This window comes from Acomys minous (genome assembly GCF_964271855.1).
Source record: "Acomys minous genome assembly, chromosome: 15".
Taxonomy (NCBI): domain Eukaryota; kingdom Metazoa; phylum Chordata; class Mammalia; order Rodentia; family Muridae; genus Acomys; species Acomys minous.
The window spans coordinates 76,309,677-76,334,892 of record NC_140497.1 but is presented as its reverse complement, the minus strand read 5'-3'; the positions used below and the strand labels follow the sequence as shown (position 1 = coordinate 76,334,892).

Sequence of the window (25,216 nt, the reverse complement as noted above, 5' to 3'; positions counted from 1 at the left end):
AAGCTAAGAGGGTATACGCTACACTGCTATTTAACTGAAAAGAAAACAGGAAATTTTTACATTTTTCTGTCAATTACTTCTGTAGCAGATGAACATTTTACTCTCATTTCTAAAACAGAAAGAAATATTTAAAAAGCGAAACAGTGCTAAAATAGGAAATGCGGCCCCTGACATCACGAGTAAGCCTGGCACTCACAGCTAGGCAAGCTTAGCAACTGAGTAACAGCATGTAAGCTGGAATAGCCTGTGGCACACAGGACAACAGAACCACTGGGTAACTAACTGCATGTGAAGAGACAGGAACATGAACAGCATCCAGACCACAGCATCTGGCAACCTGCCTCGCGGCTGACTGTTACTTCTTTACTCAAGCAAGGGCTCTTGCCTCTCCTTCTGGGTAAGATCCTTAGTCATGTCACGTGGCATTTCCTTGCAGAACCCCAAGAATTCTGTGACTTCTAGTGAGTCTTTAAATCTGCTCCTAAATTACCTACACACGGCTGCTATGGCCTGAACATATGAGCATTCTCCTACAGGCTCCTGCATCTGGGCACTGGGTATTCTGGGAAGATGCAGAACCTCGAGATGACAGAGCAGAGCTGGATGATGCAGGGCCACAAAGCTTTCTAGCCAGACTGTCCACCCTGTTTCCTGAGTGTACATGCAAGGTGACCAGGCAGCTGCCACTCCTGCACTATGTCTCCCCTGGCTGCTCCCATGTCTCTCCCACCATGAAGCCCTTCTCCCTTAAGCTGCTTGTCAGGGTATTGTATCATAGCAACAGGAAAAGAAATAATCACAAAACCCAAATCCTTTAAGAAGTCCTTCCAAACTTGTCAGTGAGACAGCTCACAACAACAAATACAGCAAGTCTTTGGTGAGCCCACATAGCAAACAGGACCAATAAGATCTCCAACCCAGGAAGACAAGAGAAAGAGAGAATGGCGAATGTTTACGCGAGTTGTAATTTCCCACCTGCCTCACCATCTACCCACAGTTGAAAGCAGTTGCTACTCCAATTTTATAGAAGATGTGAGTAAGAAGAAGTGACATCAGTGGGAGCTAGCAAGGTGCCTCAGCAGCACTGAGTGCTGCCTGCTCTTGCGGAGGACCAAGTCAGTTCCCGTCATGTATATAGTGGCTCAGGACTGTCTGTAACTCAAGTTCCAAGGCATCTGATGTCCTTTCCTGGACTCCACTACCAGGTACATACATAGTGCACATGAATACATGCAGCCAAAACATCCACACACAGAAAATAAGTTTTAAGTGAAACCGAAATTATATACAAATGAGCTCAAAATGTCATCCTCTCTTTTCCATGGATTTAATATTCCAATTGATTCATTTCAATACCACAAATTCATTGCAGCAATATGCCAGGTAATGAATGCAAAGATAAGTGTCACCTCCAGAGTCTGGACTTACGAACAATAATAGCAAGTAACAGCTAACATCTCACAATATTTCTGAACTAGGCAGCCATGGGAACTTCTCAGGAATTCTATTAGACAGGTACTCATTTTTATTAGATATGCTAGTTTTTAAAAATGGGAGAAATCAAATTATTACTCAAAATATGTGCTCTTAACTGCTATGGTACCTGTAATATTAAAACAAGACACATTTGTCAGGAAATATTAATTATATGTATCAGGGTTTCCTGGGGGTGACTCTTCAGATTACTATTTTTAAAAGATTTATTTATTATGCATACAGTATTATGCCTGAATGTGTGCCTGCAGGCCAGAAGAGGGCCCCAGATCTCATTACAGATGGTTGTAAGCCACCAGGTGGTTTCCAGGAATTGAACTCAAGACCTCTGGAAAAGCAGACAGTGCTCTAACCACTAAGCAATCTATCCAGCCTCTACATTACATCTTTGACACCTTAAAAATTTACTCTATCAGAGATATTCTATGGGAATATTTTTTTTTTTAGGTATTACAGTACCATAATACATTTAACATTAAAAAACAGGTCAGGCAGTGATGGTGCACACCTTTAATCCCAGCACTAGGGAGGCAGAGGCAGGGAGATCTCTGCAAGTTCAAGGTCATTCTGGTCTACAGAGAAAGTTCCAGGACAGCCAGAGCTACACAGAGAAACCCTGTCTTGAAGGAAAACTAAAGATTACAAAAAAAAAAAAAAATCAAATAATAGTTCTTATGCTGTGATGTCCATATGGTCCCTTCAGCAAGGCTCTGGAGACTTGCAGCTATAAGGATGGACTTTAAATTCCTTCCTGTCCAATTCAACACACAAGTCCTACACGTGTTACACTGCCAACCTCAGGCCTCCTGGCTGATGACTCAAAAGATGAGCTTCTACTCATATATCAAAGCAAACAGACATCTATGGACACTTACATTACTAATAACTTTGTTTTACCTTTAAAAACTTTAGAAAATACAGTTCAGTTTATTAGACATCAGTAGAGAGTTTCTTGTGGGGAGCAGAGTGTGTGTGTATGCACACGTGTACATGGGTGTGCACAGGTGTGTACATGCAGGAACCTGGATGTCTTCCTCAATCATTTTCCCTTTTTTTTTTTTTCCTTTTGAGACAAGTCTCTCACTAAGCTCTTATTTCAGCTAAACTCGCTGGCCAGCAGACCTCAGGCCGCCCTGTCTCTAGCCCCTAATCCACGCCCCCAAGCCCACCTCCCTCCACCTCCACACTGCGGTCACAGGAGTGTGCTGCACACTCATCTCCACTGTGTCCTAAGAATCTACTCTCAGGTCCGCACGCTTTGCCCACAAAGCACTTGCTGACTGAGCCATTTATCCAGGCCTACTCCTTAAAGCACCATGTTCTGCGCCTTACAATACTCAATTCATTTAAACTCTTAAGGAAGCAGACCTTATGAGGCTTACCCATACCATGAAAGAGCAGAACTGCAAAGGCTAACTACCTTTGGCCTTGTGGTTATTGAATTCCCCGGGAGCGGGGACTTTGACAGGCGTGGCAGAACTCTGAATGGTCAGCACACCGGAAGTGGCAGCAGTGGAATTGGCCTTTGGTCTTTGTCTTGGTGCAATTGAGGTTTCTGTTGGTCCAATGGTATCTGTTATTCTATAAGAGAAAAATATAATTCAGCACAAATGATGAGATTACTTCCGACTTAGTAGTCATTCTATAAAAACAGATACATTTGATTACTAATGACCACAGCAGTCCTTTTGATTGCCTCTAAGTATCCCCCTCAGAACACATGCTGAATAAAGCTAGTGAAGTGAAAAGACAGGCAGCCATGGTTGTTGAAAGTGTACCCTACTGTTCGAAGTCAGCCTCAGGAGCTGGAAGGACAGAAAAACAGCCCCAGAGATTAAACGGGTGGTGGAAGACTAGGAGGATACAGACAGAAACCATCTCATATCATTTTTGACAAAAATGAGATCAAATTCTTTCAAAAACCACAAGAACTAGCCCCCTCACTTGGACTCAAGAGAAAAGTAAGGCGATCTCCTCCAGCAGGTAAAACCCGACACGAGCGCTTGCCAAGTAAGGCTGCCTGCTCACATCCAACCTTTGTTTTTCTAGAATACTAAATGAAAACTATGAGAAATATCTGACTGGGACCCAGTATAACCCCAAATGCACATAGTACTCTGGTAAGTGCAATTTTGAAGCAATATGATTAGCAGGCATAGGTGAGCTTTCAAACCAACAATAAAAATAGGTAAATTTATTTTTAATATTATGTATGCATGCAGTGTATCTAGATCAAATCCAACCCCAACTACCCGCCCCATTTTCTTCCCTATTACCATCAAAGATTTTCACTCATATCTGCATGGACTTTTTTTTTTTTTTTTACTTATTTTTGATGCTCATTCAGTCCATTTGGTGCTTCCAGTATGTGCGTGGGTATGAGACCAATATAATCTTAAAATGTCATATTTTTTCAACTTTTATTTCTATAAAGTCATCATAAAATTTCAATAAATATCTCCCTTAATATTTCTTTAATGACTTAATACAACTTCAGATGACCCAACACCTAAAATTGTATATGCATGATTTATCAAGGCCACAGCTGTACTGCAGCCACAACGCACACCTCCCGGTATTTCATAATACTGATATGTGCCACAAGAGGGAGCCCTCCTAACAGTGATCTTCCAAAAGGAAGGAAACAAAAATTGCAGAGCAAGATTTTTAGGCCTGGTTACCTAGTTGAACTTAGTAGGTCATAAAATGGAAGACACGAAAGTACTATAGAAAAGGAATTGACTGGAAATGCCGCCCCCCCCCCCGCAGTGCGTGGGAGACAAACGGAGGGCTCATATGAACAAAAGACATTATAAACAAGCAAACAACAACAACAACAACAAAACCCTTTACGGCAATTTTTTTTTTCCAGAAAACTATGTCAACATACTGCAGGGTGTGCTGTCTTCTAAAAATAACAGGGCAGATGATGGGATGACGGGAGTGTTATGGTGCATGCTTCTAAAACTGTAATGAAAATAGTAAGATCATTTGTGTGCATAGCCAATCACAGCTCGTTTTAATGAAAACCAAGCTGCCCACAAAAGTGAGCCCTACGTATTCTTAATTGCTGAATCATCTCTCCAGGCCCAGATTTTAGGTCTCAATCTACATAACAGAATCAAATTTATCAATAGACTAAATACACACATAAATTCTATAAACTACACACACTAATGGCCTGTGACAATTATGTTTTCTCTTAACTGTAAACCATAGTCTTAATAGCTATTAACTCACATCTCAAGCTTCCTGAGTTAGGAACAGTCAGTGATGAAAATGACGACAGCTACACAGAGCAGACAGACCCACTGCAGGTAAACAGTCTCGGCGTCACTGACAAAAGGAGAGCGCTGCCACCTGACTGTCCTCTATGTTCACTATCTAAGCTATAGACTGTAGACTGAGCAGCAAGGCGTGTTGGGTAAGTGAAGACAGTAGCCAGCAAACAGGGTCGGCTACAATTACAATGTGAACTGCAGCCCTTCCTTTTACAAATGGCTCCAGCGTGGGTGCCATGCCACCCACCTGGCTTTCATCTGGCTTCTCCTAGCAGCAGCTTCACTAGCAGTCATCGGTTCAGGGAGAGTTGAGGGAAGAGAGGAATTCTAAAATTAAAAAAAAAGAAAGAAAGAAAGCATTTGTCATTTAGTTTTTAATTTGAGTTGTAGTTATTTTTATACTATAGACTACTAACACTCCCTGAGATACTATTATTCAATTATATTCTCCAGATTTAATTTGCAAATACCAGTTTACATAAATGTCATCTTCATATTAATATTCCACAGAAATCTTTAGAAGATGATCCATGTATACACTATTGTTTTGGGTAAATCTTGAGTAAAAATAAATGTTAACACATTCGTGAATCAAGGAGACTTTGTACTTCAGAAAATAAACAACCAGGATCACAATCATGTTGTTTATAGATGCTATAGAGAATCGCTGTGATGCTGTACAGTCTAGACAATGCAGACATCTCTCCTCGTCCATATCTGCGCCCCAGTCTGGCCACTGTGAGCAGGAGCTGAACAGAAAGCTCAAGTAAACGTCACACAAAGCTACTCTCCTCGCTAAAACATTAAACCACCAACGTAGACACAATAAAGTGATCCTGTGAGGGCTGTTAAAAAAATAAAAATAAAAAAGGATGCCACAGATCTTCCTTTGTCTAAGAAGGTGAGTTGAGTTACACCAGAAGAGCAAGTCAGACCAGAATGATCTCCACAGTGTTCAGGGTGGTTTAAAACCAGTAATGATCCAGAAGCTTTCATTAAATGGAGCAGAAATCTGGCATGTATAGTTCACCATAATGTGTAGGAAGTGACTAGAAGTCAAAGCCGCTGAGCCAGGCATGGCAGCACACGAGAGGGGGGTGGGGGGAGAAAGAAGAAGGAGGAAGAAGAAAGAAAGAAAGAAAGAAAGAAAGAAAGAAAGAAAGAAAGAAAGAAAGAAAGAAAGAAAAGAAAAGAAAAAAGAAAGAAAGAAAGAAACAAAGAAAGAAAGAAAGAAAGAAAGAAAGAAAGAAATTAAGGCCTTTGAGTAAAATTAGTCATCCCAAATGAGCACTCTTGGCCTCACACTGGGCTACTGAACTACACATTAGCTATAATCAGTATAATTACTACCCTAATTTTACAGCAGGAGGACAAGAGGATTAGCCACCATAAAGATATAAAATCACCCACTGGTAAAAGAAATAACTGAAAGGCCAGTCGTGATGGCACACGCCTTTAATCCCCGCACTTAGGAGGCAGAAGTAGGTGGGTCTCTGTGAATTTGAGGCCAGCCTGGTCTACAGAGCCAGTCCAGGAGAGACAGTGGTACACAGAGAAAAACTTCTCAAAAAAAATCAAAAAGAAAAAAAAAATAACTGAAGTCATGTCTCTCCCTTTACAATACCTCTACTATTTATACCAAAGGGCCCTACGTTTTTTCATTTAACACTGTGCTTAGTGTCTTCCTCAGTAATGTCTGTCCATACATCTTGGCTAAAAAACAAAACAAAGGGCTTAAAATTTTGTTATCAAATATGTCAATATTTAATAATAACAGCCTATGCTGTCACAACACGTCATGTTTTGTCTCTCTCCACAGTGCCACAATGATACCCTGCTGAAACTCTCCAGAACACCTGAGGACATGAGACTTCATATGAAGACAGCACCACAGCCAGGCGTGGTGGCGCACGCCTTTAATTCCAGCACTCAGGAGGCAGAGGCAGGCTGATAGCTGTGAGTTTGAGGCCAGCCTGGTCTACAAAATGAGTCCAGGACAACAAAGGCTACACAGAGAAACCCCGTCTCGAAAAACAAAACATAATAAACAAAACAAAAGAAAAGAAAGCAGCATCACACTCCACAAGACCCCCGTCATGAAACAAGAAGCTCCCAAAGCACACAAGCACGTTCCCTGCACACATATAATTAGGGCGGATTGACAGTCTCAGCTACTTGGAAGACTACTTACATTGATGTTGGAGACTGGACAATTCTTTTTGGCAAACTTAAATGCAAAGTAGGACACTTGAAATATGTCAGGTCTGTGCTCTGGGTCCGGTTCAAGCATGTACCCTGCAATAACAGATCAAATCATTACGATGCTTGGCTGAAGACACACGCTACCGAGAGGCATGGATGGAGGGCCACTCCAGCCTCAGAGCGGGACTCCAGACAACTTTGGTCATGCTTAGAGGAAACGGCAGAAACGTCTTCTAGATATGAGCAGAATCATAAGCCCGCTACACAGGCAGGTCACACAACATCCTGTGCTGGACAGAAAAGGTGACACAAAACCAACAGTGAACTAACAGCCCAAAACCTGTGAAATTAGGGAATACTTCATTACTCAAGAAAACTCCAGGGTCCCAATGAGGAGGTAGAGGGGTCCCTAAAACAATTCCCTCTGAAGTAATTCTATTACCCAAAATGCCTTTATTTTGAAAATGTCCTAATCACCGAGAAAGGCTAACTGTACTCATTATAACGTATTTAGCAGACCAGCAGATGACTGACATGATAGATTTCAAAATGCATGCCTTCCTGACATACTAGCCAGAGAGAGCACAGCTCTTGTTTCAATGCTGTTTCTCATCCTCATGGTCAGTAGTGCACACAGTCTTATTAGTGCACTATTTTATAAGTACACAAGCCTTATAGCACTGCCAGACATCCCCGAGATAGTCTGCCAAAACTGACCATTAACTGCTGTGTATCTATTTTAAGTGGCTTGTATTTCAAATTTCACAAAGCTGAAATTTATATGCAATTCTGTAACTAATAAAAATTAGTTGTGTTGACATGACCATGGCTAGTTCTACTTTATTACCCTTAAAGTACTTCTAATGCTTAAATTATGTTAAATGTGTTTGAAATTAAAATTTTCGCTAACTACTCTCAAGTTTACTAGTAAAACAGTATCTTAAGTTCACAGCACTAAGACAAAGTCAAAATGAACTCAAGTCTCTTCTAAATCTAGTGCCTTGAACAAAGAATGAAAAGTGTGACACCAAAGACAAAGTCAGCATAGATCAGAAAATTATGAGCTTGATTTAAAAACACAGAAATTATTCATGTAATATGATTGATATATTTTAAAAGCTAATATATGCTATATAATCTATTCTTTATAGTCTTATTACCATTATTAGATTAAGATAACTAAAAACGTATCATTCAAATATTTTAGTTTATATTCAACCCTCAAGCAAACATCTGGGAGATCTACCAGGTGTGTGTGTGTATGTGTATCCTAATATAAGTGTCTTAATACCAAAACCATTAAATGTTTAAAAAGCCGCAAAAATAGCTAATTTAACAAAGTAAAATAAATTTTACAGCACATTTAACAGTATTTGTTCAGATTATTTAAAGACAACCAAATTACAGGAAATTTACCAAATTCACATAAAAGTATTTTGTACTCTAGTAGTATATTTCTTTTAAAATGTGATTCTAAAAGTAGCTTAGTAATAAGTATTTATTACTAAAAACATCTATTTGGCATAGAGAAAGAATAAGATATTTTCAAGTATTTGGGAAATCAGGAATAATGCAAGGTGAAAAACAAGATAATGAAGAAAGTAGATACCATCTCATTGTAAATGTGGGCTCCAAATTCAGCCTCTGTCAACACAGACTCACAGGAGCCTGTGTTACAGGGTTACATGTGCAACAGAGTAACAGGTCTGGTACAGAAGTAAATCAGTTCTTCTGATACAAGACCAGAGAAAATTCCCTTCAAATCTCTCTTAAAGATGGCTTGCAAAGTGAACAGAGCCCTTAAAGGAATTACAGTAACAGAATGCACTTCCTTAGAGACATTATTTTCATGTAAGAAATCATTCCTAAATTTCCACAAAGAATGAGCCTTCAAGCTCATGCGTTTGTGGTACCTGTGTTGTGTTTCATACCATCTGGAAAGCAGTAAGGAGAAAGGAGGGGAGGGGAAGAGATGGGATGGAGGGGAGGAGAACTAGGTGTTCTAGCCAAAACTGGACCAGGTAGTTCTCTCTCAAGCACAGTACCACAGCCTTCAGATCCACATTACGCACATATCCCGAGGAGCTTTTATACAGTACTCTTAAGACACACATAATTTGACAACTGGTCATGATATCAGGTGTGAGATCTTTCAAAGCCATGCTCAAAGTTTCAGATTTTAGAACACCTGGGTTTTGAATGTTTAGATTAAATATTCTTCTCACTTTGTATTAAAGTTGGAAGTCTTGTCTGGTGAGGCCCTGTGCCCATCTCTCTAAGTTGCTGTTGTTGTTGCTGTTTTAATTTGTGTATTGGTATACTTGTGTGTGATGGGAAAATGTGTCAAGGCACGTGTGGGGTAGGATCCCTCCTGCACACTTACATGTGTTCCAGGGGTCAGACTCAGGTGCTAAAGCACTATAGCAGTTACCTATCTATGCTGAGCCATCTCACCAGCCACCTGGTATAATTTTAAATTCCAAATAATATGAGGTGACTAATAGTTATTACTAAGATCCACAAGCAGAAAAGAGCTATTTTTTTTTAATATCTCTGGATGTTTTTAATTGAAAATTGCTAGCCACTAAAATAGTAAGAAGAAAAATTCAACATGAAATCATTGAGAATTAAATAATATATACTATTGAACTGTAGTTATAAATGTATTCCCTGGGTTACGGCATGATCTCATCTGAAGCACAGACTGACCAGCTTGAATCCAGTTCAAGGCTAGGACTTAACTAGTAAAAATAACACCTCCAGTTTCCAAATGGCTTGTCACTGTCTAAACTGCTTCTTAACTGCTAGGCCAGGATAACTGACCCACACACTCTATAGAAATATGCTTTCTGGGGAAGGACTACCTTATAATATAAACAAGGGCCCTAGAAGTGAGTGACAGGCCCTCTCTAACTGCCAGGTGATACCCAGCACTAATGGGTGAGCGTTTTCAAGGAAATCCTATCTCAAAGATGAAGTAAAGTGCCTGAGGGATTTTCCCCCAAAAGTATGTTAAGAGCCTGGGTAAGAGCACAGCTAAAGCAAGACTAGCCATAAGCTGGTCATCACTGAGGACAAGACTAGCCATAAGCTGGTCATCACTGAGGACAAGACTAGCCATAAGCTGATCATCACTGAGGACAAGACTAGCCATAAGCTGATCATCACTGAGGACAAGACTAGCCGTAAGCTGGTCATCACTGAGGACAAGACTAGCCGTAAGCTGGTCATCACTGAGGACAAGACTAGCCGTAAGCTGGTCATCACTGAGGACAAGACTAGCCATAAGCTGATCATCACTGAGGACAAGACTAGCCATAAGCTGGTCATCACTGAGGACAAGACTAGCCATAAGCTGGTCATCACTGAGGACAAGACTAGCCATAAGCTGGTCATCACTGAGGACAAGACTAGCCATAAGCTGGTCATCACTGAGGACAAGACTAGCCATAAGCTGGTCATCACTGAGGACAAGACTAGCCATAAGCTGGTCATCACTGAGGACAAGACTAGCCATAAGCTGGTCATCACTGAGGACAAGACTAGCCGTAAGCTGGTCATCACTGAGGACAAGACTAGCCGTAAGCTGGTCATCACTGAGGACAAGTGGCAGGTAAATAGAAACGTTCTACTCCATTCTGTTTGTGTGTATTGTTTAAACCCATGGTACATTTAAGAGAATTAAGACAATTCCTGGCTTTCTACAAAATGGGAGCTAAAACAAGTAATTAGAATAAAAGAGCTAAGTGCCAGAACCATAAAGCAACAGTAAGTGAACCAAAAGCAAGAAAAGCGAAGCTCTGCACTACATCACAGCATGAACAAGAGCTGGGTGAGCACAGACCCTCACCAACTGGACTGTGTGTTTGGAATGTATGCCGGGTATGATGCACCACCAGGAGAGTCACCACGTACCAAAGGCTGTGCTTTGAGCATCCAGAGGTAAGCAGTCTGCTCTGCCCAGGCCTTATGCAGGCTACCGCTCAGGACAAGGATGACATGAAGTCACAGATGCAGTGGTGGCTGTTCAGCGCTGATGACAGCACTAGGAAAGGCTAAGCAATCACACATACAAACAAGCACTGGTCACAGCTGACTGGATTCTCACCATCACTCAAAAAGACAGCTTACTTTCTTTATTTAAAGCCCTTTCCCACTCCAACTCCCCGAGTGGCCCCTTCAATTAATGTCTCTGTGTGTGTGTCTCTCTGTATGTGTCTGTGTGTGTGCCTGCACTCATAAAACCTGCTGGGTCAATTTATATCTTTAAACAGGCTTATTTTAGAATTAAATACTGAGATACGCAGAGGTGCCCCATGTTCTACATCAAGAAAGCAACAGCAGAGTAACTGAAGCTGTTGTGCACCAGGTTTGCTCATCCCTGTGTGCGCAGGAGCACTGTACTGGAGAGAAGCAGCGCCCCACCCAGCTCTAACTACTCAGCCCATTGCAATGCTGCTCACTCTCTGTTGTCCATCATCTTTTCAATTCTTAGACATAAAAATGAAGGGGCCCCCTGCTCGCCCTCACAGCAACAGCATCACGCATTTAAGCAAAGTCTACCGGAACAAAAGATAAGACTAATAAAGCAGCTCTATCAGCAACACACAGGCACAGTTCCTTCTTCTGCATTACTACTGATAGTCAAAAGTATTCTCAAATAACCACAAAACTATACAGCTTTAGCAAACTCTTCATAGCTACTAACTCACAGCTAACGAATTCAAACATTCTAAGTGGCCTCAAACGAATGAAACAGTACTACAATTAACTGTGTAAAAGTGAGTGTGCTGAGTAAATAAAATTTAGCACTAGAATTTGAAGATGAAAACCCATGAGCACAGCTAGGCAGCACTCACGTTTTCTGAATGCTGCACTTAGTTCAAAGCAACGTAAAACACTAACTGCATTATAATCACAGAGGTGACTACGTGATGGTGAGAAGCGGGCCGGGCTACATGTGAAAGACACAAAAGTCAAACGGCCTTCAGCATCACACTGTAAATAAGGATGTTAGAGTCCTTCAAAATCTGTCCTTCATTTGAAAAATAAAGTCTATTACGCTTTGACAAGGGGGTAAACTCTTGCTTATTTTCATGTGCCTGTGGGTATGTGAGCACGCACATGTGGAGGTCAGGTGACAACTTTCAGCAGTCAGTTCTCTCCTCCAAAGGTGGCGTCTGCACCTGGAACTAACTCTGGCCGTACTACACTTGCTCACCAAGCACTTTTACCCACTGAGCCATCTAACTGGCCCTGTTTTTAAAAGTTACAAGAATTTTCAAATTCCAAATTTTCTTGAATGCTTTTAGTTTTATTCATCCCTTTTCATTTTTGGCATAGCCAAATTGATGTAAGAAACTAAAACCTCAACATTTATGGCCAAATAAAGAAGCATATGCTACACAGTAAAGTAGAAAATAATTAAACACTAACTGAGCCTAAAGTTATCAACAGTATTATCGCACTTACTACAGCACTACACAAGCACAGCCCCACACACGGAGGTCACAGAGGAACAGAGGAGCTCACTTCTACTTGGGAACAAAAGCACACTTCAGGGCTTCAGCTGCACAGGCTTCCACACAGACTGGTGAGTGAGCCTTTAAGACATTTCAAGATCCCTACTAAAACTGTACCTTGCTCAGCAACAAACAGTTACAGCTACAATGATTTATTAAAAAAAAAAAAGCCTGCAGTAAAACATTAAAGCTCAATTAGCCAGAGAACATAGTAACTAACTTCCACACCCTAATCCTTGAGCACTGCAATTGATAGGGATTATTTCATGCCTCTATTGTTCTAATATTTTGAGAACATTATTATAAGATAGAGAAGGTTAAGAGTTTATTATTTATTCAAATATCCATGGAATTATGTCTGCTCACTTAAAAAAATTCATTCTACAAAACAGTACGCTAAAAGACAACTGCTGAAAACTTGAGGCTGGGGTAATGTCATTAGAAGGCTGTCACATCTACTCATGAGTACCGAGGACGATGACTTAGACTGCCCGGACAGGCACCTCCAACTTGACTGGAGGCTGGCACAGATCAGAAAGCCACACAAACAGCGCTGCCAGGTACGGAACGACGGAGATTGAAGTCACGCTCTGGGCGGATGACATAGGTGTCGGTACGAGTGAAGAGCTCCACAGAACAGAGGGGAAGCTCCCTGGGAACAAGGCCCTAAGGACAAGCGTAGAGAGCAAGTGGGTCCTGAAGAAAAGTGTGTGGCCGAGTACTCACGAGTGCTCATATCCCACATCCCTGAGCTGCAGTGTTAGGAAGCCTGGTGCCTCAGCCCCATGAGAGTTACAAAGCTGTCCCCAGGTGAGGCTCGGAGGGATGGCAAAGCCTTCCTCAGGCCGACCGTGAATATTGATGGTGTGCCCAGAAAATGTCCACTGTAGCTTTTTCTCACCACCCCCGAATCAATGTGCACGGCGTGAAGACTGCTCTTCCTGAGTTCAGCTATGCCCGCCTCCTTGTTCAGCTGTACACAGTAAACACACACAGCTTCCAGGGTGCTGAGTTTCCTCAGAGTCCAAACCACTGCATCCCTGTGTGTGTGTGTGTGTGTGTGTGTGTGTGTGTGTGTGTGTGTGTGTGTGTGTGTGCGCGCGCGCGCGTGTGCGCGCAAGCATGCATGTGTCTTCTTCACTCCCCACTTACCCCTAGTCAGGGTCCAGGACCCAAGACATACCAGCACACAAGCACACTTTTTTTTTTTTTAAAGTTTCTGAGACAGGGTTTCTGAGTGTCCTGGAAGGAACTCTCTCTGTCTGCCCCACCCCACCCCCCGCCTCCCTCGTCCAGGCTGGCTTTGAACTCAAAGAGATCTGCCTGCCTCTGCCTCTGCCTCTGCCTCCCAAGTACTGGGATTAAAGGCATGCGCCACCATGCCCAGCTATAAGCACACAGATTTAATGCTCTTGTACTGAACTGTTTGCACTAGGAGCGCAGCAGTCAAACTTCAGCAGTTTCCTCTCCCCGCTCTGTTATTCTGGTTCTGCTCACCTAGGAAAAGCATTCTGTATAACACAAAGTACTTTGTGTGTCAGGATAATATAATTCTCCAATTTCCAATTATCTGTGAACAAATTTGTATCACAGAAATTCTGTGCTTTAAAAGTTTGCAAGTCACATAGAGGTTTATGTCCCTTTTTCTTTTGAACAACATGACCAATATTTTAGCCTGGAGTCCTTCTCCTTGATTTACACAAGGCCCACACATTCAGAAAGTCGGCCACTTCTCAAATATATATCAAGTACTATTTTCAATTCATCACTTAGGCCAGTGTTGCTGAACTGGAGGAGTTGGTGGGAGCAGTGCTGTCAGATGTACCCAGAGGTCTTGTATGCCTACTGAGCAAGCATTCTACCACTAAGTAATATACATCCAGCCCTTGGCTTTTCTGAGACAGTCTTTCTACTGTAACTCCGAGTGACCTGGACCTCATCACTGCATTCTCCTGCATCTGTCTCCCCAGTGCTGGAATTTCAGGTATTTGTCACAACACCTAGACCATATAGGCAGACTTAAAATGGGAAGTTATATATCACTGAGTTATCTTTTATAGGCCCTGGGGTTGGCTACCTACATTTTCTACATTCTAGACTTGTGATTAAATTTTCCTTCAATGTATATTTTAATTTTTACATGTAAATCTTTTATTTATATGACATTTTAACAGAAAAAAATGAAGAATTCACTCTTTGTTCACAAATGGCTAAGAAAATTACCTATTTCCACCTATTTTCTTCACTAAGCTTAGATGCTATCTTTATCTTTTGAATGCCAAATAAATTTAAATCGACACTCTGTTCTGTGCCACAGAGGCTAGAAAAGGGTGTTTAAAATGCAGAAAACAAGGCTGAAATATGAAAGACACTTTAATCAAGCTGAGAAGAGCTGGCTTAACACGGCAGCAGCCTAACATACTTGACTGTCTACGGTTGCCCCCTCTACTCAAAGATCTTTTTCTGAAGTTTTATAATGCACATGTACAAAATGTTAAGTTAAAGTCACTGTTTTAAACAAAGCAAAGGCCTTTAGAAAGGTTGGAAAAAAAATCTCCTTATTTATTAACTACAGTGAATTTGGGTTCAAAGGTATAAAAATTGAACAATTAAATGTTGTTGTAAATACCCCCCAGTCATACTGGTTGCCTTGATTATGTAATTGTTGTCATCTGCTACTAAATCTTATCTAGGTTAAAAATAACCTTGTATCCATTGGTAACTATATTTCTTTCCCCTCTATAGAGGTAATATAACAATTTTAAATTATTTTTACTATAGTTTATAAAATTATATTAAAAGTCTAGAATTGAGAAAAAGCATAATCAGCAGGCCCTAAAATATAATATCTTTTAAAAAAGATTTAATACATCAAATACTTACTAATCAAACAATGTATGTTATGGGAGTAGCGAGAATTATCTGGGATGGTGAAGCTGCCATCACAAATAGCAACTTGACTCTCACCAAAAGGAAGAGTGAAGAAACAAAGTTTGTACAGTAAACATCCCAGGGCCTGTAAAATAAAGACACAGGAACACCATTAGGGCTCAGCCACCAACACAGAACATCACACAGTCAAGACCGAGCTGGAAATGGAGTCAAAGCACTTGCTGAAATATGCCAGAACCTAAGAACCATCCTTTTCACCACCAGCAAGAAAACCTAAAGCTAAGCATGCTGTTTAAAACAAACAAGCAAATGTTCCTATTTTGGATCAAATTGTTACTTAACCAAGTTAACATGTTTAGTGTTTTTAGAAAGTTTGATGTTGCTCTGCTGCATCTGTGATCAGTTAGAAGAGCTGCTCTGTATCACGGGAAACTAAAATTAAACCCGGCTGATTCCTTGTGCAGAAAATAACATCTATTTGGTACTGTCCTCATAAGCACTGCCACCTTGACACCACCACACTGAGAGGATGTCTCCGTCAGATGCCTACAGGCAGTTTATGGAAGCATTTCGTAGTGGTTGGTGTGGGAGGGCACAGCCCACAGTGTGTGAGGAAAGCCCTGGGCTAGTCGTCCTGAGGGACATAGGAAAGCAGGCTAAGTAAGCCATGGCTAGAAAGGCAGTAAGCAGCATTCCTCCATGGTCTCTGCTTCAATTCCAGCCACCAGGCTCCTGGCCTGCCTTCCCTTGGTGGCAGACTCTTACACTATAAGGTCAATCAGACCCTTTTGGCCATGGTGTCTACCACAGAGTAGTAAGCCTAACTAAAGGAAGCACAAGGCTATTTTTAACAATTATTCTTAAGACTCATTATAAAACATGTTTTAAATCCTATGGCTCACAATGAGTAGGCTGTCCATCAAAGTTAAGACAACCAACAATAAACTGTACTGCTCATTATTTCATAACATAAAAATTAATTCACAGACCAACCAGATGGGAGATAGCTCAGAGCTTAAGACTGCTCTTCCCGAGGTTCTGAGTTCAATTCCCGGCAACCACAGGGTGGCTCACAACCATCTATAACATCACCTGATGCCCTCTTCTAGCCTGCAGGTGTACATAATAAAAATAAATCTTTAGAAAAATAAAATGAAGTAAAATAATACTATGACTAGATGTGGTGACATACACTTTTAATCCCAGCACTCAGGGACACAAAAGACCTCTACAACCATTTCTTGTAATCATTTTGTTTTATAGATTAAGATCCAACTCATGTTGATTTTTATATTACACATAATCATCAACTTTTCTGTAAGTTATCCCATCAATCCAACACTAATGCCAAGGATGGGAAATTTAATTTGAATCATAGAGACTGACACAATATCAAAATAATTAAAACAAACTTACTTCCAATTTGGTTTACTCTTACATAGTTTAAAACCCAACTACCCTAAGAATCACTGACCCAAAAGGAAAAAAAAAGTATTACAATAAGCAGATGAGAAGATCCCAAAGACTTGACAGCCTGGCACGACTGCTGTCTCTTGGGTTTCCTGTAGCTTCCCACAGCCCTGGAGGGAGCAGGCTAGAGAAGCAGCAAGGAGATGGCACTGGCCTGTGGCCATCACACATGTGCAGCTGGAAGGTGACTCAGGCAGGGAGGCCCTCAGTGCTACCCTTGGAGACTGCAGTGGATCCCTGGGACCCACATGGTGTAAGGAAAAAGCCAACTGCTAAACAGTATTCTCTCTCATGCTGTGGCACACGGCCTTATACACATAATAGATAATTTTTTAATTTTTAAAAATCAAAACTATCTAATTTTTTGTACATTGTAGACTCATTTCAAAAAATTGTATTCCTCTAGTGATAATATGCTCATGCAAATGTGGCTCCCAGCTATTGTTTAATGCACAGAGATTTTAAGGTAGTTTCATAGGCTATTAAAAATACAATCCAAACTATATTTTACTTACTGGTTTGAAAGAGATATGAGATTCTAACTAGGTTTTTCTATAAATTAACATTATCTATTGATACAATAAAATCCAGATAAATATATCCTAAATAAGCAGTAGTTAATGTCACGTTCAGAATTAGAAAAAGGTTACTTGTGTTAGTTTCCCTTTAAAAAACATCAAAAAATATTCCAGAAAGTTATACTGTAACTGCTTAACACTTAACATCCATATTTTTCTATATTGCCATCAGCCACTCATTCAAAACTAAAAAATGTGAACATTCACCTACAATCTAAGTCCTAAAACTGCCTGCGGTGGTAGCTACATTACACACACGTGTCCCCCATCCCCTGGCTGATAAGAGGAAACACCCTAGCATTCTCCTGAGCGGGAAGCTCTCTCTGCACAGAAAGGATGCCTGAGGCAAGAGCAGATGGACACCGCTCAAGTCATTCCCCAGCCTCTGGGCCTTACCCAGATGTCAGCCTTGGTGGTGATGGGTTTCCCGCCATAGAGGTTGATCATTTCCGGGGCTCTATAGGACAGAGTGGTGTATCTAGAAACATGAATCAAACAAAAAAGACACATTCAAAAAACGAAATATGCTTCTCTAAAAGACACAACATAAAAGCTCAGAGTATTTTGGGAAATAATACTGTTTTTAATGGCTTGTTAAAAGTCTACCAAGAATTAAATGAAACAAAGTATCTATAGACATTTTTATTCAGCAACTACAACAGTATCTAATTAAATAAAAGCTGAATTTACTAATAAAAACTTAAATGACAACTTATTAGAAATAACTTCAGTTGATTTACATGAAATAATTCAATTTAACTGTAACACCCTCCTTATTAAAATATTTTCAAGTATTAAAAGTAAAACTGCACTCTCAATGCAGAGCCTTTTGTTTTCTGGTGGTTTTAAGACAGGGTTTCTCTGTGTAGCATGGCTGTCCTGGATTCACTTGGTAGACCAAGCTGGCCTTGAACTCACAGAGCCTTAACCATATCCCACAATGCAAGAATTAAACGCCTAGGAGATTGGAGATACTTGACATCTCAAGCAGCCACTAGAAATCTTCATGCACAAGATGTTTTAATTACATGGATCCCCTGGAGAGTGGGTGGATAGAAGGACCTGGAGGGGACAGGAGCTCCACATGGAGACCAATGGAGTCAACAAACCCGGCAGGGGGAGCAGGTAGGGAGGATGCTGCAGAGATGCGCCAACCAAGGACCATGCCTGGGAAGGACCTAGACCCCCTGCTCAGATGTAGTCAATAGGCAGCACAGTTTCCTTATGGTTCCCATAATATGGAAAGTGGAGGCTACTTCTGACATGGACTCTGCTGCCCACTCACTGATCACTTCCTCCTGTCTGGGCAGCCTTGCCAGGCCACAGAGGAAGAGGATGCAGACAGTGCAGATGAGACTTGATAGGCTGAGGTCGGATGACAGGGGAGGACGGCTCCCCTTTGTAAGGACTAGTGGGGGCGGGGGAGAGGGGGCGATGATGAAGGAAGGGGGATGAGGATGGGACTGGGAGGTGACGAGGAAGGGGGCTACAATTAAAAATAAAATTAAAAAAATAATAATTACATGGATCCCAAGAAGCCAACATACAATGCTTCTATTTCTGTGATCTCCAGGACATTTGTGTTTACAGAATCTAATACAGTCATTGTAGGCTGTTTTCTAGGTAGAAATATGCAGTCTATGGGATATGTCACTGTTATATATACTCTATGTAACTGTGGGTCAGACATCAGCTCTCTGAACAGCTCCCCGCCCTCTCTGAGACTCTGATGAAAAGACACTAATTAGCAGGCCCTGTTCTGACAGACCATTGTCCTCATGTCATTTCAGGAAATGCTTTAAGACAAACAGTTTGTTCCATCTTCTAAAACTAAAAAGCAGAAAAGTTAGGTTCTTACAAGTACCCTGGCAAGGATGAAGAAACACAAAGCATGTGTGATATTTTCCCAGAGAGATTTGCAATATACCTCTGAAAGCCAGAGTGGCTTCATACAGTCTTAGCACTTACAAATCTCATCTAGTTTTCGGTACATATAATACACACACTCTTAACAACAACTAACATGTTATAAGCAATTTACATTCTCAAACGCACCCACTGTCCCATATCAGTAAAGACAAGACACTACGATAATCTCAATAGTCACTTAAGAAAATGGGGAAGTTAAGACTTGTAGCTGGGCATGGTGGTGGCGCACGCCTGCAATCCCAGCACTCAGGAAGGCAGAGGCAGGTGGATCTCTGTGAGTTCAAGGCCAGTCTGTTCTACAAAGAAAGTCCAGGACAGTCAAGGCTACACAGTGCTACCCTGTCTCAAAAAAAAACCCAAAAACAAAAAAGAAAGAAAGAAAAGAACATTTCTTGCTCTTGCAGGGTTCGGATCCCAGCCCCAGCACGGTGAGGCACAGCCATCTGGAATCTGTAACTCCAGTGCCAAGGGGCCCAATGCCCTCTTCTGACCTCCACGTGCAGTGCGCTTACCTACACATTCACTCATACTCATAGTAAAATAAATCTTTTTAAATCACTTAAAATTCTCCTAATGACTCTATTAGCCACTGTAGCTTATTTTATACATTTCATTATTAATCTGTTTATCACACAGACAAAAAGATTCATTCATAGTATTCATCAACTGTCTATTAGACTTTCTATTCATATATTAATCGTTTTCATTTTGAAGGAAATGAAATACAAATGAAATAATGTAAAATTTATATTAATGTACTGAGGTAGTTATAGACTCAAGTTAATCAAAATGCCTATGAGACAAAATACAATAGAGATAAGAACTTACTTTTTAATTTCTTCTTCTACTATATTAACTCCATCTTTTTGCGGATTAAGAAATTTATTAGTGGCACTGCCAAAGTCACAAAGCACATAATTTCCAGCATCGTTTAGCAAAATATTTTCTACCTTAAGAAAAGAAAATCAATGATTACTATTTTGAAAGTAAAAGTTGTCTTTTTTTAACCTACTGGGATCAGGTGCTTGGTATACATATATGCACACACATATATGTATATACACATATACACCTATGTACATATACATACATACGTACTATGTACACACAAACACATATATGCACATGCATACATGTATGCACACATGCATGTGTTTATAGAGACAGAGGACTCCTCAAGCCAGAGGCAGATGAAGCAGAGCAGGCAGTGGCACACTCCTGATGGCCCAGACCTCAGGAGGCAGAGACAAAAAGCCAGAAGGGCTTGTAAAAATGTCCAATGCTAATCTCCTAGATTCCCTGATGAAGGACAAGCAGTGGCTGTCAAGATTCTTCTTTTTGAAGGGCTGGAGAGATGGCTCAGAGGTTAAGAGCACGGCCTGCTCTACTAGAGGTCCTGAGTTCAATTCCTGGCAACCACATGGTAGCTCACAACCATCTAGAATGTTCTCAGATGTCTTCTGGCAAATAATTGCACATGCAAATAGAGTGCTCATATACATAACATAAATAAATCTTTCTTTAAAGCTTCTTTTTGAGTGTATGTCCATTTTTCCATCCCTAAGACGCCAGCCTACCTGGGGACAAGGAGAAGTGCAAAACCTCCTGTAAACTCCATTTCTAACTAACTTCCTCAGCTTGAGTATCACAAGCAAAACACTTGAAACCAAAAGTGTCGCTGGTTTGGAATTATTTTTACATTGGGGGCAAGATTCAAGAATAAGACTAAAGTTCATTTGTAATTTTACACAATATTCTATCTGCAATCTGAAGCATGTGGCCAGGTACAGGATTTGACAGTCATGGCTCCCCATATCAAATCTCAAACAAAGTTAAGAAAGCAGGCATTTTTAAATGTAGATTTTCCTGATTTGAGATGCTCTGGCCTATAGCACCATTGTTGATTTAAAATCCCATAGCGAAAAATACAAATTTAAATTTAACTTGGAAATCAGAGTTAAAATACCTAAAACAAAGAATGACTAGTCCAATGTCTTGACTACTACAATGTAGGTTCAGAGAGAGCTCCATGTGGTGCTCACTAGTGTTTACATCAGTGGACAAGTGTGTTTAGCCACTCCCCTGCACTGGTTATCTTACCTAGAAAACAGGGGAGATAACAGTTACTACACAAAACTGTTGTTATAATGAGACAGAGTGAAGTACTCAGAACACAGTTTTGAATATATTAAGGACCAAACAAATTATTATTATTTTGGCAATGTCTTTTGTGTCTATACTTATTTACAATACTAAAATGCTAATAAAGTTTATTTTAGCTTTCATGATTATCAACAACCTACATTCTAAATGACACTGCTTATCAAAATATATAAAATTGTATTTAATCAGTCAAAACATTTATTTATTTATTTATTTATTTATTTACTTAGTGAGCCTCTGCTCTGTGCCCTGCACTATTCAAGAGCATGCACATATCTCAAACACACACACACACACACACGCGCGCGCGCGCGCAGGAGGATGAACCTCATAGTCTAATGAGAAAGGTCAGAAAACAAACACTAGGCATATAGTGCATATACAAACTACACAGGGGCCTGGGGAGGGGACAGGAGCAGGGAGAGAAAGAAAAGAATCTTAAATTCTAAGCGTAGAACCAGTGTTGCCCAGTTCTTACCTTCAGATCCCGGTGGATGATGGGAGTCTTACACTGATGCAACCTTGCGACAGCTTCGCAGGCGTCACAGAAGATCTGGAGGACCTCTGACTCGGTGAAGCCTGTCTGTAGCTTCTTATTCATCTGATTCACCACCTGCCCAGCTAAGCAAGAAACAGCTCTGAGGACACGTTCCAAACGAAGTCTACCAGAGAGACGAGACCCAGAAACGCCCTCTCGCTCTAGCCGTGAGTCTCCTAACTCCATGCAGATCCTTACACCTACTGCACTGACTCAAGGATATACTTTCTTAAACTCTACATCTCTCAGAAGAGAAATCTAAAAAAGACAGGATCTTGCTAATACTATTTGCTATCATTTAACATTTAGCCACTTCTGAAACTGCAATTTCTCTTATGATTAATGATGTAATGAAGCAACAGTGATTCAACAAGGTTTTGTATTGGGTAAAGTGTGATGAACAAAAATAAAGTTTCTATTATCATGGACATACGATATATGTGTTTCAAGGTAAAAATAATGACATAACTATGACTGTAATTTACAACATCACACAGCACGACTATAAGAGAACTCACACGGTGAACCTGAACTTGGATGGGGAAAGGACGGAGAGAGGGAGAGGATGGACGAGACTCACGCTGAAATAGAGGAATGACTACAAACACAGAGCAAAGATGCAGGAGAACTTGTGGATAATAATAATGAGCGCTGTGTACAAACATCTCCTGTTTCGTTAGGAATCTGCTGACAACAAGTAGCTTTTAAAGTGCTACTGCAGATATGGCCAAGGAAGCACAAAGAAAGATACAATGTGGCTGATGCAAGTCAGACACTCATAACAACATTTCGTATTTTTATCTTAATAGCCAAACAGAACTACCAATCTGACTTTTTAATTACTACCTTGATTAAAGAATAAAGGTTTCTACTGAGTTGAGCCATTAATGCTTTATTCCTGTTTTTAAAAAAATAGGACTGGGAGAAAAATAATAATCTTGCCCAGCTGTGGAGCATGCATGCTACTGGCCTGCCAGACAGGATCTGCTGCCTGGTGCAACAGTGGCATGACTGTTTTCTGACTGGACATAAGGCCTGTCCCATCGGTGGGAATTTACACCCGCTACTGCCAGGCTGGATGCATGGCGCTCTTCACCTCAGCCTCTTCTGCATATCCAACCAGCATGGGGTGCCACAGCAGCCACATTCCTGGCACTGTAAACCTAGTCAAAGGATCGTGGCTAGGGAGATCACAGACCAGGGTGGACAGGGAGATCACAGACCAGGGTGGACAGGGTGCTCCTACTGCTAGTTGCTAAGAGGACATGCTGTCAAACTGTCTCTAAACATTTATGTTTAGACCCAGAGACAGTGCTCTTCTCAACCTTGGTCAGAGAACCTTCTTTTCACTTCAATGGCAGTAGTTAATGCACTGACTCATAACTATCAAAGCTTGCAGAACATGTGCCAGTTGAGTGCTCAGTCATAAATACCACTCCACCCCTCTTACACGCATCATGCGTGCGTGCGTGCATACACACACACACACATACACACACACACACACACACACACACACACACACACACACACATCCAAGTGAGGTATTTTTTCCTTCCACCCTTTCAACTCCCTAACACTAGCTATTAAAGGAAAAAGGAAAAAGATCCCTGAGTAAAGTGAGGGGTCAGAAAGATGGTGACAATATATATAGTTAAATTATTTCCTGCTGATAAGGGGCATCAAGTTCCTTAGAACAAGTCTGATATCTAATTTATTTGTCTTCCTGTTTCTTCTTTGAGCACGACTACTTAACAAACCATGACCAACAACAACCAACATCGAAGTAACAAGAATTAACAATCACTAGTCATTAGTATGTCTCAGCATCAATGACCTCAATGCCACAATAAAAAGACACAGGCAAACAGAGTGGATGAAAAAAACAAAATAAAACAAAAAACAGGATCCATCAATCTGCTACATACAATAAACATACCTCAGCATCAAAGACAGACTACACATTACCTCAGAGCAAATGGCTAGAAAAAGGTTTCCCAAGCAAATGGACCCAAGAAACATGTAGAAGTAGCCATTTTAATAAAATTGACTTTCAACCAAAAGTAATCAAAAGAAATGGAAGGACACTTCATTCTCAAAGGAAAAATCCACCAGGAGGACATCTCAATTATGAATATTTATGACCCAAATGCAAGGGCACCCCCATTTGTAAAAGAAACACTAAAGCTTAAATCACACACCAAACCCCACACATTAATAGTGGGTGACTTCAACATCCCATTCTCGCCAAAGGACAGGTCAGTGAGACAGATTAAAGAAATAATGAAGCTGACCAACATTATGGATGAAATGGACCTAACAGACATCTCCAGCACAGTTTACCCATAGACAAAATAATATACATTCTTGTCAGCACCACACAGAATCTTCTCCAAATTGACAATATATTTGGTCACAAAGCAAGCCTAAACAGATACAAGAAGATTTAAATAACCCCTTGTATCCTATCAGACCACCATGGATTAAAGCTGGCCTCAGCAACAAAAACAACAGAAAGCCTACAAAGCCATAGAAACTGAACAACTCTCTAGTCAATGACCACTGGGTCAGGGAAGAAATAAAGAAATTAAAATCTTTCTAGAATTCAATGAAAATGAAGGTACAATACACCCAAAGTTACAAGTTACGGGGCACAATGAAGGCAGTGCTGAGAGGAAAGCTCACAGCGTTAAGCGGCCTCATGGGATAGCTCATACTAGCCATTTAGAGCACACCTGGAAGCTCTAGAACAAACTGAAGCAAACACACCGAAGAGTAGACAGAAAAACAAAAGAAAAACCCTCAGGGATCAAATAAGAAGAAAAAGAGAGAACAATATAAAGACTCAATGAAAACTAAAAGCTGGCTCTTTGAGAAAAAAAAAAAAAAAGACAAAACTGTTAACCAAACCAACTAAAAGGCAGAGAGACAATACCAAAATTAACAAAATCAGAAATGAAAAGGGAGACAGACACTGAAGAAATCTGAAGAATCATCAGGTCATACTTCAAAAGCGTATACTCCACAAAACTAGAAAATTAAAATGAAATGGGCAGTTTTCTTGATAGATTCCACTTACCAAAATTAAATGAAGATCAGGTAAGCAATCTAAATAGGTCTATAATCCCTAAGGAAATTGAAGCAGTT

At 40.7% G+C, this 25,216-nt stretch overlaps 1 protein-coding gene across 2 annotated transcripts in view; it reads right to left on the bottom strand.

Annotated features, from left to right (window-relative positions):
• The window catches only part of BMP2K (BMP2 inducible kinase), a 104,984-nt gene that overhangs the window by 39,806 nt on the left and 39,962 nt on the right, over nt 1-25,216 (bottom strand). For both annotated transcript variants that reach the window (XM_084759358.1, XM_084759359.1), the window contains exons 4-10: nt 22,010-22,152; nt 20,197-20,318; nt 17,836-17,917; nt 15,383-15,515; nt 6,967-7,070; nt 5,023-5,102; nt 2,915-3,075 (exon numbers count right to left, since the gene is read on the bottom strand). In XM_084759358.1, the coding sequence (XP_084615484.1) occupies nt 2,915-3,075; nt 5,023-5,102; nt 6,967-7,070; nt 15,383-15,515; nt 17,836-17,917; nt 20,197-20,318; nt 22,010-22,152 (825 nt within the window). The remainder of the gene's footprint in view (nt 1-2,914; nt 3,076-5,022; nt 5,103-6,966; nt 7,071-15,382; nt 15,516-17,835; nt 17,918-20,196; nt 20,319-22,009; nt 22,153-25,216) is intronic.